Genomic DNA, 18,835 nt, shown 5'->3' on the forward strand with positions numbered 1-18,835 from the left:
AGCAGTTCAAAGTGAACTGGAAAATTGAAAATCGAAAATCAATAAATTCGATTTTTTTTTAAACAGAGTCAGATATTTGAAAGTTCATCATGAAAATATAGGTCTTCAAATAAGCTGAATCCATTTCGAGCATTCTGGAAAGCCTATCTCTCACCGATCAGATTTTCATTTTGGAAATGTCATTTTTCAACAGTTGAAAATTTCAATCTGCAATATCTCTTGTATATTCGTCTGATCCAATTGGGATTTCCGGTTTCGTAATCAGCATTGATAAGGCTTCCATTCCAGCTCAAAAACTAAATATCGAAAATCTCGATTTTTTGGGTCAAAAATGAGCAAGGGGTTAGACCCCCCTAAAATGACCTATTTGCTCCTTTGCATAAAAATCAGGGTGTCCTACTACTGTCTTAGGATATGGAGTGTATAATACTTACTTTGTTGACTCAACCAAACCAAACAGTTGATGATTCTATAGAGAATTGCACTCCAGAGAGCACTTCAAAGTGAACTGGAAAATTGAAAATGGAAAAACAATAATGGTGGTATTCTGCTTTCATCTGTAAGCCAATCTGTAACTTTTTACGAGCTTACAGGAAGAATGCGATTCTGGACTTTCTTTCGGTGATCTGTAGCTTACAGAAACCGTAAATATTTACGAGGACTCAAGAGGTGGTCGGAAGCCTATCGAATGATATATTGTGAGGTTATGTCGAATGGTTTGTTTATTTTCTGGTGAACAACTTTTTGAAATAGATTCATAATGAATGATAATAATAATATCGCTTTGTTTATTGGGTTGTTATTAGAAGAAAACCATAACAGGTGAGTATTATTCGACAATAATATATATGATCTGAAAATCATTGTTGTTTTTAATAGGAACTTTATGAGAATTGAAAGGAGAAGGTTGCGTGATCAAAAGAATCCTTTCGAAATGCCGGATGCTCAGTTTATAAAAATGTTCAGACTGAAGAAGCAGTGCACCATAAACTTAATAAATGCTTTACAGCAATTTTTACCCACAAAAAATGCAAATGCTATTGCATTACCCAAAAAAGTAATTCAGCCTTTTCAAGTAATTGTTTGAATGGAATTGATCTGAGGTTTATACATTTTAGGTGTTGATTACTCTCAACTTTTTGGCCACAGGGTCTTTCCAGAATTCTGTAGGTTCCAATACCTGGTTATCAGCAAGTCAACCTTCAGTAAGTAGAGCGGTAAATGAAATTTGTTCTACAATTGCTGAGTATTTATTACCCACTTGGGTTCAGTTTCCTACTACCGAGGAGTCAATTAGACTGGTCAAACAGGGGTAAGAAAACAGTTTCACACTCTATAGTAATTCACAAATATTTTATATTGGCAAACTAGCATTATAATAATGTTATCTGTCTCTTTGTAGATTCTTCTTAAAATATGGGTTCAGAGGTGTTTTAGGAGCAGTAGATGGAACTCATGTGGAAAGGGGGGATGATTCCACCAAATAAACAGTTGATGATTCAAAGGAGAATTGCACTCCAGAGAGCAGTTCACATTGAACTGGAAAATGAAAAATGGAAAAACAATAAATTCGATTTTTCTTTGAACAACGTCGGATATTTGGAAGTTCATTATGAAAATATAGGTTTCCGAATATGCTGAATCTATTGCAAGTATTCCTGAAAGCCTATCTCTCTCCGTTCAGATTTTCATCTTGAAAATGGCATTTTTCAAAAGTAGCAAATTTCAATCTGCAATATCTCTTGTTATATTCGTCTGATGTAATTGGGATTTCCGGTTTCGTAATCAGCGTTGATGAGGCTTCCGTTCCAGCGCAAAAACAAAAATCGAAAATCTCGATTTTTTGGGTCAAAAATGAGCAAGGGGTTAGACCCCCCTAAAATGACCTATTTGCTCTTCTGCCTGAAAATCAGGAAGTTCAAATACTGTCTTAGGATATGGAGTGTATAATACTTACTTTGTTGATTCCACCAAACTAAACAGTTGATGATTCAATAGATAATTGCACTCCAGAGAGCAGTTCAAATTGAACTGGAAAATGAAAAATGGAAAATCAATATTCGATTTTTCTTCAAACAACGTCCGATATTTCAGAGTTCATGATGAAAATATAGGTTTCCGAATATGCTGAATCTATAGCAAGTATTCCTGAAAGCCTATCTCTCTCCGTTCAGATTTTCATCTTGAAAATGACATTTTTCAAAAGTTGCAAATTTCAATCTGCAATATCTCTTGTTATATTCGTCTGATCCAATTGGGATTTCCGGTTTCGTTATCAGCATTGATCAGGCTTCAATTCCAGCTCAACAACTAAATATCGAAAATCTCGATTTTTTGGGTCAAAAATGAGCAAGGGCTTAGACCCCCCTAAAATGACCTATTTGCTCCTCTGCATACAAATCAGGGTGTCCTACTACTGTTTTAGGATATGGAGTGTATAATACTTACTTTTTTGATTCCATCAAACCCAACAGGTGATGATTCAATAGAGAATTGCACTCCAGAGAGCAGTTCAAAGTGAACTGGAAAATGAAAAATGGAAAAACAATAAATTCGATTTTTTTTTTCAAACGAAGTCAGATATTTGAGAGTTTGATATGAAAATATATGTTTTCAAATAAGCTGAATCCTTGCGAGCATTCTCAAAAGCCTATCTCTCACCGTTCAGATTTTCATTTTGGAAATGTCATTTTTCAAAAGTTGCAAATTTCAATCTGCAATATCTCTTGTTATATTCGTCTGATCCAATTGGGATTTCCGGTTTCGTAATCAGCATTGATTAGGCTTCCATTCCAGCTCAAAAACTAAATATCGAAAATCTCGATTTTTTGGGTCAAAAATGAGCAAAGGAGACCCTCCTAAAATGAACTATTTGCTCCTCTGCATAAAAATCAGGGTGTCCTACTACTGTCTTAGGATATGGAGTGTATGGTACTTACTTTTTTGATTCAACCAAACCTAACAGTTGATGATTCTATAGAGAATTGCACTCCAGAGAGCAGTTCAAAGTGAACTGGAAAATTGAAAAGCGAAAATCAATAAATTCGATTTTTTTTTTTACGAAGTCAGATATTTGAAGGTTTGATATGAAAATAAAGGTTCTCAAATACGCTGAATCTATTGCAAGCATTCCCGGAAGCCTATCTCCCACCGTTCAGATTTTCATTCTGGAAATGTCATTTTCCAAAGGTTGCAAATTTCAATCTGCAATATCTCTTGTTATATTCGTCTGATCCAATTGGGATTTCCGGTTTCGTAATCAGCGTTGATGAGGCTTCCATTCCAGCGCAAAAACTAAAAATCGAAAATGTCGATTTTTTGGTTCAAAAATGAGCAAGGGGTTAGACCCCCTAAAATGACCTATTTGCTCTTCTGCCTGAAAATCAGGAAGTTCAACTACTGTCTTAGGATATGGAGTGTATAATACTCACTTTGTCGATTCCACCAAACTAAACAGTTGATGATTCAATAGAGAATTGCACTCCAGAGAGCAGTTCAAATTGAACTGGAAAATGAAAAATGGAAAAACAATATTCGATTTTTCTTCAAACAACGTCCGATATTTGACAGTTCATCATGAAAATATAGGTTTTCGAATATGCTGAATCTATAACAAGTACTCCTGAAAGCCTATCTCTCTCCGTTCAGATTTTCATCTTGAAAATGTCATTTTGCAAAAGTTGCAAATTTCAATCTGCAATATCTCTTGTTATATTCGTCTGATCCAATTGGGATTTCCGGTTTCGTAATCAGCATTGATCAGGCTCCCGTGCCAGCTCAACAACTTAATATCGAAAATCTCGATTTTTTGGGTCAAAAAGGAGCAAGGGCTTAGACCCCCATAAAATGACCTATTTGCTCCTTTGCATAAAAATCAGGGTGTCCTACTACTGTCTTAGGATATGGAGTGTATAAAACTCACTTTTTTGATTCAACCGAACCTAACAGTTGATGATTCAATAGAGAATTGCACTCCAGAGAGCAGTTCAAAGTGATCTGGAAAATGAAAAATGGAAAAACAATGAATTCGGTTTTTTTTTTAAACAAAGTCAGATATTTGAAGGCTTGGTATGAAAATGAAGGTTTTCAAATACGCTGAATCTATTGCGAGCATTCTCAAAAGCCTATCTCTCACCGTTCATATTTTCATTTTGGAAATGTCATTTTTCAAAAGTTGAAAATTTCAATCTGCAATATCTCTTGTTATATTCGTTTGATCCAATTAGGATTTCCGGTTTCGTAATCAGCATTGATAAGGCTTCCATTTCAGCTCGAAAACTAAATATCGAAAATCTCGATTTTTTGGGTCAAAAATGAGCAAGGGCTTAGACCCCCCTAAAATGACCTATTTGCTCCTCTGCATAAAAATCAGGGTGTCCTACTACTGTCTTAGGATATGGAGTGTATAATACTTACTTTGTTGATTCCACCAAACTAAACAGTTGATGATTCAATAGAGAATTGCACTCCAGAGAGCAGTTCAAAGTGAACTGGAAAATGAAAAATGAAAAAACGATAAATTCGATTTTTCTTTAAAAAACGTCGGATATTTGAAAGTTCATCATGAAAATATAGGTTTTCGAATATGCTGAATCTATAGCAAGTATTCCTGAAAGCCTATCTCTCTCCGTTCAGATTTTCATCTTGAAAATGGCATTTTTCAAAAGTTGCAAATTTCAATCTGCAATATCTCTTGTTATATTCATCTGATCCAATTGGGATTTCCGGTTTCGTAATCAGATTTGATCAGGCTCCCGTTCCAGCTCAACAACTAAATATCGAAAATCTCGATTTTTTGGGTCAAAAAGGAGCAAGGGCTTAGACCCCCATAAAATGACCTATTTGCTCCTCTGCATAAAAATCAGGGTGTCCTACTACTGTCTTAGGATATGTAGTGTATAAAACTCACTTTTTTGATTCAACCGAACCTAACAGTTGATGATTCAATAGAGAATCGCACTCCAGAGAGCAGTTCAAAGTGATCTGGAAAATGAAAAATGGAAAAACAATAAATTCGATTTTTTTTCAAACGAAGTCAGATATTTGAAAGTTTGATATGAAAGTATAGGTTTTCAAATAAGCTGAATCCATTGCGAGCATTCTCAAAAGCCTATCTCTCACCGTTCATATTTTCATTTTGGAAATGTCATTTTTCAAAAGTTGAAAATTTCGATCTGCAATATCTCTTGTTATATTCGTTTGATCCAATTAGGATTTCCGGTTTCGTAATCAGCATTGATAAGGCTTCCATTCCAGCTCGAAAACTAAATATCGAAAATCTCGATTTTTTGGGTCAAAAATGAGCAAGTGCTTAGACCCCCCTAAAATGACCTATTTGCTCCTCTGCATAAAAATCAGGGTGTCCTACTACTGTCTTAGGATATGGAGTGTATAAAACTAACTTTTTTGATTCAACCGAACCTAACAGTTGATGATTCAATAGAGAATTGCACTCCAGAGAGCAGTTCAAAGTGATCTGGAAAATGAAAAATGGAAAAACAATGAATTCGGTTTTTTTTTTAAACAAAGTCAGATATTTGAAGGCTTGGTATGAAAATGAAGGTTTTCGAATACGCTGAATCTATTGCGAGCATTTCCGAAAGCCTATTTCCCACCGTTCAGATTTTCATTTTGAAAATGTCATTTTTCAAAAGTTGCAAATTTCAATCTGCAATATCTCTTGTTATATTCGTCTGATCCAATTGGGATTTCCGGTTTCGTAATCAGCATTGATCAGGCTTCCATTCCAGCTCAAAAACTTAATATCGAAAATTTCGATTTTTTGGGTCAAAAATGAGCAAGGGCTTAGACCCCCCCTAAAATGACCTATTTGCTCCTCTGCATACAAATCAGGGTGTCCTACTACTGTTTTAGGATATGGAGTGTATAATACTTACCTTTTTGATTCAACCAAACCTAACAGTTGATGATTCTATAGAGAAATGAAAGGTTTAGCGGCATGCAGACAGGAATTGAATTCTGAAAAAAGTACCACCCAGAGCAGGATTCGTGGTGGGTACTTCGTGGTGGGTACTTCGTGGTGGTACTTTTTTCAGAATTCAATTCCTGTCTGCATGCCGCTAAACCTTTCATTTCATAATATTTTCAGACACTAAACTATCATCAGAATTCTATAGAGAATTGCACTCCAGAGAGCAGTCCAAAGTGAACTGGAAAATTGAAAATCGAAAATCAATAAATTCGATTTTTTCTTAAACGAAGTCAGATATTTGCAGGTTTGGTATGAAAATGAAGGTTTTCGAATACGCTGAATCTATTGCGAGCATTTCCGAAAGCCTATCTCCCACCGTTCAGATTTTCATTTTGAAAATGTCATTTTTCAAAAGTTGCAAATTTCAATCTGCAATATCTCTTGTTATATTCGTCTGATCCAATTGGGATTTCCGGTTTCGTAATCAGCATTGATTAGCCTTCTATTCCAGCTCAAAAACTAAATATCGAAAATCTCGATTTTTTGGGTCAAAAATGAGCAAGGGGTTAGACCCCCCTAAAATGACCCCTTTGCATAAAAATCAGGGTGTCCTACTACTGTCTTAGGATATGGAGTGTATGAAACTCACTTTTTGGATTCAACCGAACCTAACAGTTGATGATTCAATAGAGAATTGCACTCTAGAGAGCACTCCAAAGTGAACTGGAAAATGAGAAATTGAAAAACAATAAATTCGATTTTTTTTAAACGAAGTCAGATATTTGAAAGTTTATCATGAAAATACAGGTTTTCAAATAAGCTGAATCCATTGCGAGCATTCTGGAAAGCCTATCTCTCACCGATCAGATTTTCATTTTGAAAATGTCATTTTTCAACAGTTGAAAATTTCAATCTGCAATATCTCTTGTATATTCGTCTGATCCAATTGGGATTTCCGGTTTCGTAATCAGCATTGATAAGGCTTCCATTCCAGCTCAAAAACTAAATATCGAAAATCTCGATTTTTTGGGTCAAAAATGAGCAAGGGGTTAGACCCCCCTAAAATGACCCCTTTGCATAAAAATCAGGGTGTCCTACTACTGTCTTTGGATATGGAGTGTATAATACTTACTTTGTTGATTCAACCAAACCTAACTGTTGATGATTCTATAGAGAATTGCACTCCAGAGAGCAGTTCAAAGTGAACTGGAAAATTGAAAATGGAAAAACAATAAATTCGATTTTTTTTTTAAACGAAGCCAGAGATTTGAAGGTTTGGTATGAAAATAAAGGTTTTCAAATACGCCGAATCTATTGCGAGCATTCCCGAAAGCCTTTATCCCACCGATCAGATTTTCATTTTGGAAATGTCATTTTTCAAAAGTTGCAAATTTCAATCTGCAATATCTCTTGTTATATTCGTCTGAACCAATTGGGATTTCCGGTTTCGTAATCAGCGTTGATGAGGCTTCCGTTCCAGTGCAAAAACTAAAAATCGAAAATCTCGATTTTTTGGGTCAAAAATGAGCAAAGGGTTAGACCCCCCTAAAATGACCTATTTGCTTTTCTGCCTGAAAATCAGGAAGTTCAACTACTGTCTTAGGATATGGAGTGTATAATACTCACTTTGTTGATTCCACCAAACTAAACAGTTGATGATTCAATAGAGAATTGCACTCCAGAGAGCAGTTCAAATTGAACTGGAAAATGAAAAATGGAAAAACAATAAATTCGATTTTTCTTTAAAAAACGTCGGATATTTGAAAGTTCATCATGAAAATATAGGTTTCCGAATATGCTGAATCTATAGCAAGTATTCCCGGAAGCCTATCTCCCACTGTTCAGATTTTCATTTTGGAAAAGTCATTTTTCAAAAGTTGCAAATTTCAATCTGCAATATCTCTTGTTATATTCGTCTGATCCAATTGGGATTTCCGGTTTCGTAATCAGCATTGATCAGGCTTCCATTCCAGCTCAAAAACTAAATATCGAAAATCTCGATTTTTTGGGTCAAAAATGAGCAAGGGCTTAGACCCCCCTAAAATGACATATTTGCTCCTCTGCATACAAATCAGGGTGTCCTACTACTGTTTTAGGATATGGAGTGTATAATACTTACTTTTTTGATTCAACCAAACCTAACAGTTGATGATTCTATAGAGAATTGCACTCCAGAGAGCAGTCCAAAGTGAACTGGAAAATTGAAAATCGAAAATCAATAAATTCGATTTTTTCTTAAACGAAGTCAGATATTTGCAGGTTTGGTATGAAAATGAAGGTTTTCGAATACGCTGAATCTATTGCGAGCATTCCCGAAAGCCTATCTCCCACCGTTCAGATTATCATTTTGAAAATGTCATTTTTCAAAAGTTGCAAATTTCAATCTGCAATATCTCTTGTTATATTCGTCTGATCCAATTGGGATTTCCGGTTTCGTAATCAGCATTGATTAGCCTTCCATTCCAGCTCAAAAACTAAATATCGAAAATCTCGATTTTTTGGGTCAAAAATGAGCAAGGGAGACCCCCCTAAAATGACCTATTTGCTCCTCTGCATAAAAATCAGGGTGTCCTACTACTGTCTTAGGATATGGAGTGTATGGTACTTACTTTTTTGATTCAACTAAACCTAACAGTTGATGATTCTATAGAGAATTGCACTCCAGAGAGCAGTTCAAAGTGAACTGGAAAATTGAAAATCGAAAATCAATAAATTCGATTTTTTTTTAAACAAAGTCAGATATTTGAAAGTTTATCATGAAAATATAGGTCTTCAAATAAGCTCAATCCATTGCGAGCATTCTGGAAAGCCTATCTCTTACCGATCAGATTTTCATTTTGGAAATGTCATTTTTCAACAGTTGAAAATTTCAATCTGCAATATCTCTTGTATATTCGTCTGATCCAATTGGGATTTCCGGTTTCGTAATCAGCATTGATAAGGCTTCCATTCCAGCTCAAAAACTAAATATCGAAAATCTCGATTTTTTGGGTCAAAAATGAGCAAGGGGTTAGACCCCCCTAAAATGACCCCTTTGCATAAAAATCAGGGTGTCCTACTACTGTCTTAGGATATGGAGTGTATGGAACTCACTTTTTCGATTCAACCGAACCTAACAGTTGATGATTCAATAGAGAATTGCACTCTAGAGAGCACTCCAAAGTGAACTGGAAAATGAAAAATTGAAAAACAATAAATTCGATTTTTTTTTAAACAAAGTCAGATATTTGAAAGTTTATATATAATACCTAAATGTCGGAAATCTCGATTTTTTGGGTCAAGTCAGATATTTGAAGGTTTGATATGAGAATAAAGGTTCTCAAATACGCTGAATCTATTGCGAGCATTCCCGAAAGCCTATCTCCCACCGTTCAGATTTTCATTTTGGAAATGTCATTTTTCAAAGGTTGCAAATTTCAATCTGCAATATCTCTTGTTATATTCGTCTGATCCAATTGGGATTTCCGGTCCCGTAATCAGCGTTGATGAGGCTTCCATTCCAGCGCAAAAACTAAAAATCGAAAATCTCGAATTTTTGGTTCAAAAATGAGCCCTGGTTAGACCCCCTAAAATGACCTATTTGCTCTTCTGCCTGAAAATCAGGAAGTTCAACTACTGTCTCAGGATATGGAGTGTATAAAACTTACTTTGTTGATTCCACCAAACTAAACAGTTGATGATTCAATAGAGAATTGCACTCCAGAGAGCAGTTCAAATTGAACTGGAAAATGAAAAATGGAAAAACAATATTCGATTTTTCTTCAAACAACGTCCGATATTTGAAAGTTCATGATGAAAATATAGGTTTTCGAATATGCTGAATCTATAACAAGTACTCCTGAAAGCCTATCTCTCTCCGTTCAGATTTTCATCTTGAAAATGTCATTTTGCAAAAGTTGCAAATTTCATATCACACTTTGCCGAATTGACTACTGAAATCTCAATTCCTATCTGAACTATCGAACTGAAATTGAACATGTGCATCTCAATTCGAAAACTATGTGCAGTTTCAAGATTTGGTTCGAATCGATCCAATAGTTCCTTAGGAATTGAAATGAGATTTTGCCGAATCGACTACTGAAATCTTCATTCCTATCAGAACTATCGATCTGAAATTCAACATGTGCATCTCAATTCGAAAACTATGTGCAGTTTCAAGATTTGGGTCGAATTGGTTCAACAGTTTTTGAGGAATTGATATCACACTTTGCCGAATAGACCACTGAAATCTCAATTCCTATCTGCACTATCGAACTGAAATTCAACAAGTGCATCTCAATTCGAAAACTATGTGCAGTTTCAAGATTCGGTTCGAATTGATCCAACAGTTTTCGAGGAATTGATATCACACTTTGCCGAATTGACCACTGAAATCTCAATTCCTATCTGAACTATCGAACTGAAATTCAACATGTGCATCTCAATTCGAAAACTATGTGCAGTTTCAAGATTTGGTTCGAATCGATCCAATAGTACCTTAGGAATTGAAATGATATTTTGCCGAATCGACTACTGAAATCTTCATTCCTATCAGAACTATCGATCTGAAATTCAACATGTGCATCTCAATTCGAAAACTATGTGCAGTTTCAAGATTCGGTTCGAATTGATCTAACAGTTTTCAAGGAATTGATATCACACTTTGCCGAATTGACCACTGAAATCTCAATTCCTATCTGCACTATCGAACTGAAATTCAACATGTGCATCTCAATTCGAAAACTATGTGCAGTTTCAAGATTTGGTTCGAATTGATCCAACAGTTTTCAAGGAATTGATATCACACTTTGCCGAATTGACCACTGAAATCTCAATTCCTATCTGAACTATCGAACTGAAATTCAACATGTGCATCTCAATCCGAAAACTATGTGCAGTTTCAAGATTTGGTTCGAATTGATCCAATAGTTCTGCTATAGATTCAGCATATTCGGAAACCTATATTTTCATGATGAACTTTCGAATATCCGACGTTGTTCAAAAAATAATTGAATTTATTGTTTTTCCATTTTTCATTTTCCAGTTCAATTTGAACTGCTCTCTGGAGTGCAATTCTCTATTGAATCATCAACTGTTTAGTTTGGTGGAATCAACAAAGTAAGTATTATTCACTCCATATCCTAAGACAGTAGTTGAACTTCCTGATTTTCAGGCAGAAGAGCAAATAGGTCATTTTAGGGGGGTCTAATCCCTTGCTCATTTTTGACCCAAAAAATCGAGATTTTCGATTTTCAGTTTTTGCGCTGGAACGGAAGCCTCATCAACTCTGATTACGAAACCGGAAATCCCAATTGGATCAGACGAATATAACAAGAGATATTGCAGATTGAAATTTGCAACTTTTGAAAAATGACATTTTCAAAATGAAAATCTGAACGGTGGGAGATAGGCTTTCGGGAATGCTCGCAATAGATTCAGCGTATTCGAAAACCTTTATTTTCATACCAAACCTTCAAATATCTGACTTCGTTTAAGAAAAAATCGAATTTATTGATTTTCGATTTTCAATTTTCCAGTTCACTTTGGACTGCTCTCTGGAGTGCAATTCTCTATAGAATCAGCAACTGTTAGGTTTGGTTGAATCAAAAAAGTAAGTATTATACACTCCATATCCTAAAACAGTAGTAGGACACCCTGATTTGTATGCAGAGGAGCAAATAGGTCATTTTAGGGGGGTCTAAGCCCTTGCTCATTTTTGACCAAAAAAATCGAGATTTTCGATATTAAGTTTTTGAGCTGGAATGGAAGCCTGATCAATGCTGATTACGAAACCGGAAATCCCAATTGGATCAGACGAATATAACAAGAGATATTGCAGATTGAAATTTGCAACTTTTGCAAAATGACATTTTCAAGATGAAAATCTGAACGGAGAGAGATAGGCTTTCAGGAGTACTTGTTATAGATTCAGCATATTTGAAAACCTATATTTTCATGATGAACTTTCAAATATCGGACGTTGTTTGAAGAAAAATCGAATATTGTTTTTCCATTTTTCATTTTCCAGTTCAATTTGAACTGCTCTCTGGAGTGCAATTCTCTATTGAATCATCAACTGTTTAGTTTGGTGGAATCGACAAAGTGAGTATTATACACTCCATATCCTAAGACAGTAGTTGAACTTCCTGATTTTCAGGCAGAAGAGCAAATAGGTCATTTTAGGGGGTCTAACCCCTTGCTCATTTTTGAACCAAAAAATCGACATTTTCGATATTTAGTTTTTGAGCTGGAATGGAAGCCTTATCAATGCTGATTACGAAACCGGAAATCCCAATTGGATCAGACGAATATAACAAGAGATATTGCAGATTGAAATTTGCAACTTTTGAAAAATGACTTTTCCAAAATGAAAATCTGAACGGTGGGAGATAGGCTTCCGGGAATGCTCGCAATAGATTCAGCGTATTTGGAAACCTTCATTTTTATACCAAGCCTTCAAATATCGCACTTTGTTAAAAAAAAAATCGAATTTATTTTTTTTCCGTTTTTCATTTTCCAGTCCACTTTGAACTGCTCTCTGGAGTGCAATTCTCTATTGAATAATCAACTGTTAGGTTTGGTTGAATCAAAAAAGTAAGTACTATACACTCCATATCCTAAGACAGTAGTAGGACACCCTGATTTTTATGCAGAGGAGCAAATAGGTCATTTTAGGGGGGTCTAAGCCCTTGCTCATTTTTGACCCAAAAAATCGAGATTTTCGATATTTAGTTTTTGAGCTGGAATGGAAGCCTTATCAATGCTGATTACGAAACCGGAAATCCCAATTGGATCAAACGAATATACAAGAGATATTGCAGATTGAAATTTTCAACTGTTGAAAAATGACATTTCCAAAATGAAAATCTGATCGGTGAGAGATAGGCTTTCCAGAATGCTCGCAATGGATTCAGCTTATTTGAAGACCTATATTTTCATGATAAACTTTCAAATATCTGACTTTGTTTAAAAAAAATCGAATTTATTGATTTTCGATTTTCAATTTTCCAGTTCACTTTGAACTGCTCTCTGGAGTGCAATTCTCTATAGAATCATCAACTGTTAGGTTTGGTTGAATCAAAAAAGTAAGTACCATACACTTCATATCCTATGAAAACTTTCAAAACAATCTCCTGGTGACAAAGACATATCATCTATAAAAGTCCAATCTTGTTCACTCAACAAGTTATGCATCCTACAATAGCCTACCTGTGTCAATGGTCTGCACCTGCTATTAGTGATGGAAGTGGTGGGTGCTGAATGCATTGGGATACTAATGCGCTGTGCATCATGGTCCGAAAAATTCACTCTCAGAATTTTGGGGAAAAAACTGCACAATTCTGTGTTCCTTACAAATATATTATCTATACATTTATCCATTCTTGTGGGCTCAAAAATAGTCTGTTTTAGGCCATAAGACTCAAGAACCTCCACCAGTGCTACAGCATTCCTATCCAGTGTATCATTCCCATACATGCTGAAAAACACATTAAAAACACCTGCAATAGCAAGATCATCATGAATATCCACCAAGTTCAAAACATTTTCAAGTATTTCCAAAAAATTCCCGAAATCACCATTAGTTGAGCGATAAATTGATATTAGGGTTAATTTCTGTGTTTTTATTGCAGCTATTTCACAGTCAAATTCCACTGACAAACTCACCCTTGCTCCTTTTTGACCCAAAAAATCGAGATTTTCGATATTAAGTTGTTGAGCTGGCACGGGAGCCTGATCAATGCTGATTACGAAACCGGAAATCCCAATTGGATCAGACGAATATAACAAGAGATATTGCAGATTGAAATTTGCAACTTTTGCAAAATGACATTTTCAAGATGAAAATCTGAACGGAGAGATATAGGCTTTCAGGAGTACTTGTTATAGATTCAGCATATTCGAAAACCTATATTTTCATGATGAACTTTCAAATATCGGACGTTGTTTGAAGAAAAATCGAATATTGTTTTTCCATTTTTCATTTTCCAGTTCAATTTGAACTGCTCTCTGGAGTGCAATTCTCTATTGAATCATCAACTGTTTAGTTTGGTGGAATCGACAAAGTGAGTATTATACACTCCATATCCTAAGACAGTAGTTGAACTTCCTGATTTTCAGGCAGAAGAGCAAATAGGTCATTTTAGGGGGTCTAACCCCTTGCTCATTTTTGAACCAAAAAATCGACATTTTCGATTTTTAGTTTTTGCGCTGGAATGGAAGCCTCATCAACGCTGATTACGAAACCGGAAATCCCAATTGGATCAGACGAATATAACAAGAGATATTGCAGATTGAAATTTGCAACCTTTGGAAAATGACATTTCCAAAATGAAAATCTGAACGGTGGGAGATAGGCTTCCGGGAATGCTTGCAATAGATTCAGCGTATTTGAGAACCTTTATTTTCATATCAAACCTTCAAATATCTGACTTCGTAAAAAAAAAATCGAATTTATTGATTTTCGCTTTTCAATTTTCCAGTTCACTTTGAACTGCTCTCTGGAGTGCAATTCTCTATAGAATCATCAACTGTTAGGTTTGGTTGAATCAAAAAAGTAAGTACCATACACTCCATATCCTAAGACAGTAGTAGGACACCCTGATTTTTATGCAGAGGAGCAAATAGTTCATGTCTTAGGATATGGAGTGTATAATACTTACTTTGTTGATTCCACCAAATAAACAGTTGATGATTCAATAGAGAATTGCACTCCAGAGAGCAGTTCACATTGAACTGGAAAATGAAAAATGGAAAAACAATAAATTCGATTTTTCTTTGAACAACGTCGGATATTTGAAAGTTCATTATGAAAATATAGGTTTCCGAATGTGCTGAATCTATTGCAAGTATTCCTGAAAGCCTATCTCTCTCCGTTCAGATTTTCATCTTGAAAATGGCATTTTTCAAAAGTAGCAAATTTCAATCTGCAATATCTCTTGTTATATTCGTCTGCTGTAATTGGGATTTCCGGTTTCGTAATCAGCGTTGATGAGGCTTCCGTTCCAGCGCAAAAACAAAAATCGAAAATCTCGATTTTTTGGGTCAAAAATGAGCAAGGGGTTAGACCCCCCTAAAATGACCTATTTGCTCTTCTGCCTGAAAATCAGGAAGTTCAACTACTGTCTTAGGATATGGAGTGTATAATACTTACTTTGTTGATTCCACCAAACTAAACAGTTGATGATTCAATAGATAATTGCACTCCAGAGAGCAGTTCAAATTGAACTGGAAAATGAAAAATGGAAAATCAATATTCGATTTTTCTTCTAACAACGTCCGATATTTGAGAGTTCATGATGAAAATATAGGTTTCCGAATATGCTGAATCTATAGCAAGTATTTTTGAAAGCCTATCTCTCTCCGTTCAGATTTTCATCTTGAAAATGGCATTTTTCAAAAGTTGCAAATTTCAATCTGCAATATCTCTTGTTATATTCGTCTGATCCAATTGGGATTTCCGGTTTCGTTATCAGCATTGATCAGGCTTTAATTCCAGCTCAACAACTAAATATCGAAAATCTCGATTTTTTGGGTCAAAAATGAGCAAGGGCTTAGACCCCCCTAAAATGACCTATTTGCTCCTCTGCATACAAATCAGGGTGTCCTACTACTGTTTTAGGATATGGAGTGTATAATACTTACTTTTTTGATTCCATCAAACCCAACAGGTGATGATTCAATAGAGAATTGCACTCCAGAGAGCAGTTCAAAGTGAACTGGAAAATGAAAAATGGAAAAACAATAAATTCGATTTTTTTTTTCAAACGAAGTCAGATATTTGAGAGTTTGATATGAAAATATAGGTTTTCAAATAAGCTGAATCCATTGCGAGCATTCTCAAAAGCCTATCTCTCACCGTTCAGATTTTCATTTTGGAAATGTCATTTTTCAAAAGTTGCAAATTTCAATCTGCAATATCTCTTGTTATATTCGTCTGATCCAATTGGGATTTCCGGTTTCGTAATCAGCATTGATTAGGCTTCCATTCCAGCCCAAAAACTAAATATCGAAAATCTCGATTTTTTGGGTCAAAAATGAGCAAAGGAGACCCCCCTAAAATGAACTATTTGCTCCTCTGCATAAAAATCAGGGTGTCCTACTACTGTCTTAGGATATGGAGTGTATGGTACTTACTTTTTTGATTCAACCAAACCTAACAGTTGATGATTCTATAGAGAATTGCACTCCAGAGAGCAGTTCAAAGTGAACTGGAAAATTGAAAAGCGAAAATCAATAAATTCGATTTTTTTTTTTACGAAGTCAGATATTTGAAGGTTTGATATGAAAATAAAGGTTCTCAAATACGCTGAATCTATTGCAAGCATTCCCGGAAGCCTATCTCCCACCGTTCAGATTTTCATTTTGGAAATGTCATTTTCCAAAGGTTGCAAATTTCAATCTGCAATATCTCTTGTTATATTCGTCTGATCCAATTGGGATTTCCGGTTTCGTAATCAGCGTTGATGAGGCTTCCATTCCAGCGCAAAAACTAAAAATCGAAAATGTCGATTTTTTGGTTCAAAAATGAGCAAGGGGTTAGACCCCCTAAAATGACCTATTTGCTCTTCTGCCTGAAAATCAGGAAGTTCAACTACTGTCTTAGGATATGGAGTGTATAATACTCACTTTGTCGATTCCACCAAACTAAACAGTTGATGATTCAATAGAGAATTGCACTCCAGAGAGCAGTTCAAATTGAACTGGAAAATGAAAAATGGAAAAACAATATTCGATTTTTCTTCAAACAACGTCCGATATTTGAAAGTTCATCATGAAAATATAGGTTTTCAAATATGCTGAATCTATAACAAGTACTCCTGAAAGCCTATCTCTCTCCGTTCAGATTTTCATCTTGAAAATGTCATTTTGCAAAAGTTGCAAATTTCAATCTGCAATATCTCTTGTTATATTCGTCTGATCCAATTGGGATTTCCGGTTTCGTAATCAGCATTGATCAGGCTCCCGTGCCAGCTCAACAACTTAATATCGAAAATCTCGATTTTTTGGGTCAAAAAGGAGCAAGGGCTTAGACCCCCATAAAATGACCTATTTGCTCCTTTTCATAAAAATCAGGGTGTCCTACTACTGTCTTAGGATATGGAGTGTATAAAACTCACTTTTTTGATTCAACCGAACCTAACAGTTGATGATTCAATAGAGAATTGCACTCCAGAGAGCAGTTCAAAGTGATCTGGAAAATGAAAAATGGAAAAACAATGAATTCGGTTTTTTTTTTAAACAAAGTCAGATATTTGAAGGCTTTGTATGAAAATGAAGGTTTTCAAATACGCTGAATCTATTGCGAGCATTCTCAAAAGCCTATCTCTCACCGTTCATATTTTCATTTTGGAAATGTCATTTTTCAAAAGTTGAAAATTTCAATCTGCAATATCTCTTGTTATATTCGTTTGATCCAATTAGGATTTCCGGTTTCGTAATCAGCATTGATAAGGCTTCCATTTCAGCTCGAAAACTAAATATCGAAAATCTCGATTTTTTGGGTCAAAAATGAGCAAGGGCTTAGACCCCCCTAAAATGACCTATTTGCTCCTCTGCATAAAAATCAGGGTGTTCTAATACTGTCTTAGGATATGGAGTGTATAATACTTACTTTGTTGATTCCACCAAACTAAACAGTTGATGATTCAATAGAGAATTGCACTCCAGAGAGCAGTTCAAAGTGAACTGGAAAATGAAAAATGAAAAAACGATAAATTCGATTTTTCTTTAAAAAACGTCGGATATTTGAAAGTTCATCATGAAAATATAGGTTTTCGAATATGCTGAATCTATAGCAAGTATTCCTGAAAGCCTATCTCTCTCCGTTCAGATTTTCATCTTGAAAATGGCATTTTTCAAAAGTTGCAAATTTCAATCTGCAATATCTCTTGTTATATTCGTCTGATCCAATTGGGATTTCCGGTTTCGTAATCAGATTTGATCAGGCTCCCGTTCCAGCTCAACAACTAAATATCGAAAATCTCGATTTTTTGGGTCAAAAAGGAGCAAGGGCTTAGACCCCCATAAAATGACCTATTTGCTCCTCTGCATAAAAATCAGGGTGTCCTACTACTGTCTTAGGATATGAAGTGTATAAAACTCACTTTTTTGATTCAACCGAACCTAACAGTTGATGATTCAATAGAGAATTGCACTCCAGAGAGCAGTTCAAAGTGATCTGGAAAATGAAAAATGGAAAAACAATAAATTCGATTTTTTTTCAAACGAAGTCAGATATTCGAAAGTTTGATATGAAAGTATAGGTTTTCAAATAAGCTGAATCCATTGCGAGCATTCTCAAAAGCCTATCTCTCACCGTTCATATTTTCATTTTGGAAATGTCATTTTTCAAAAGTTGAAAATTTCAATCTGCAATATCTCTTGTTATATTCGTTTGATCCAATCAGGATTTCCGGTTTCGTAATCAGCATTGATAAGGCTTCCATTCCAGCTCGAAAACTAAATATCGAAAATCTCGATTTTTTGGGTCAAAAATGAGCAAGTGCTTAGACCCCCCTAAAATGACCTATTTGCTCCTCTGCATAAAAATCAGGGTGTCCTACTACTGAATTAGGATATGGAGTGTATAGTACTTTCTTTTTTGATTCAACCAAACCTAACAGTTGATTATTCAATAGAGAATTGCACTCCAGAGAGCAGTTCAAAGTGGACTGGAAAATGAAAAACGGAAAAAAAATAAATTCGATTTTTTTTTTAAACAAAGTGAGATATTTGAAGGCTTGGTATGAAAATGAAGGTTTTCGAATACGCTGAATCTATTGCGAGCATTTCCGAAAGCCTATCTCCCACCGTTCAGATTTTCATTCTGAAAATGTCATTTTTCAAAAGTTGCAAATTTCAATCTGCAATATCTCTTGTTATATTCGTCTGATCCAATTGGGATTTCCGGTTTCGTAATCAGCA

The 18,835-nt window shown here is 35.3% G+C and overlaps 1 protein-coding gene across 1 annotated transcript; it reads left to right on the forward strand.

The window, feature by feature from the left end:
* Positions 1-540: 540 nt before the first annotated feature.
* Positions 541-1,487, forward strand: LOC123317631. Its single transcript, XM_044904236.1, has 4 exons — positions 541-822; positions 880-1,057; positions 1,119-1,312; positions 1,403-1,487. The coding sequence occupies exons 1-4, from the start codon at positions 761-763 to the stop codon at positions 1,485-1,487; spliced, it is 519 nt and encodes a 172-aa protein (XP_044760171.1). The 5' UTR covers positions 541-760.
* Positions 1,488-18,835: the final 17,348 nt, after the last annotated feature.

This window comes from Coccinella septempunctata, chromosome 7 (genome assembly GCF_907165205.1).
Source record: "Coccinella septempunctata chromosome 7, icCocSept1.1, whole genome shotgun sequence".
Lineage (NCBI taxonomy): Eukaryota > Metazoa > Arthropoda > Insecta > Coleoptera > Coccinellidae > Coccinella > Coccinella septempunctata.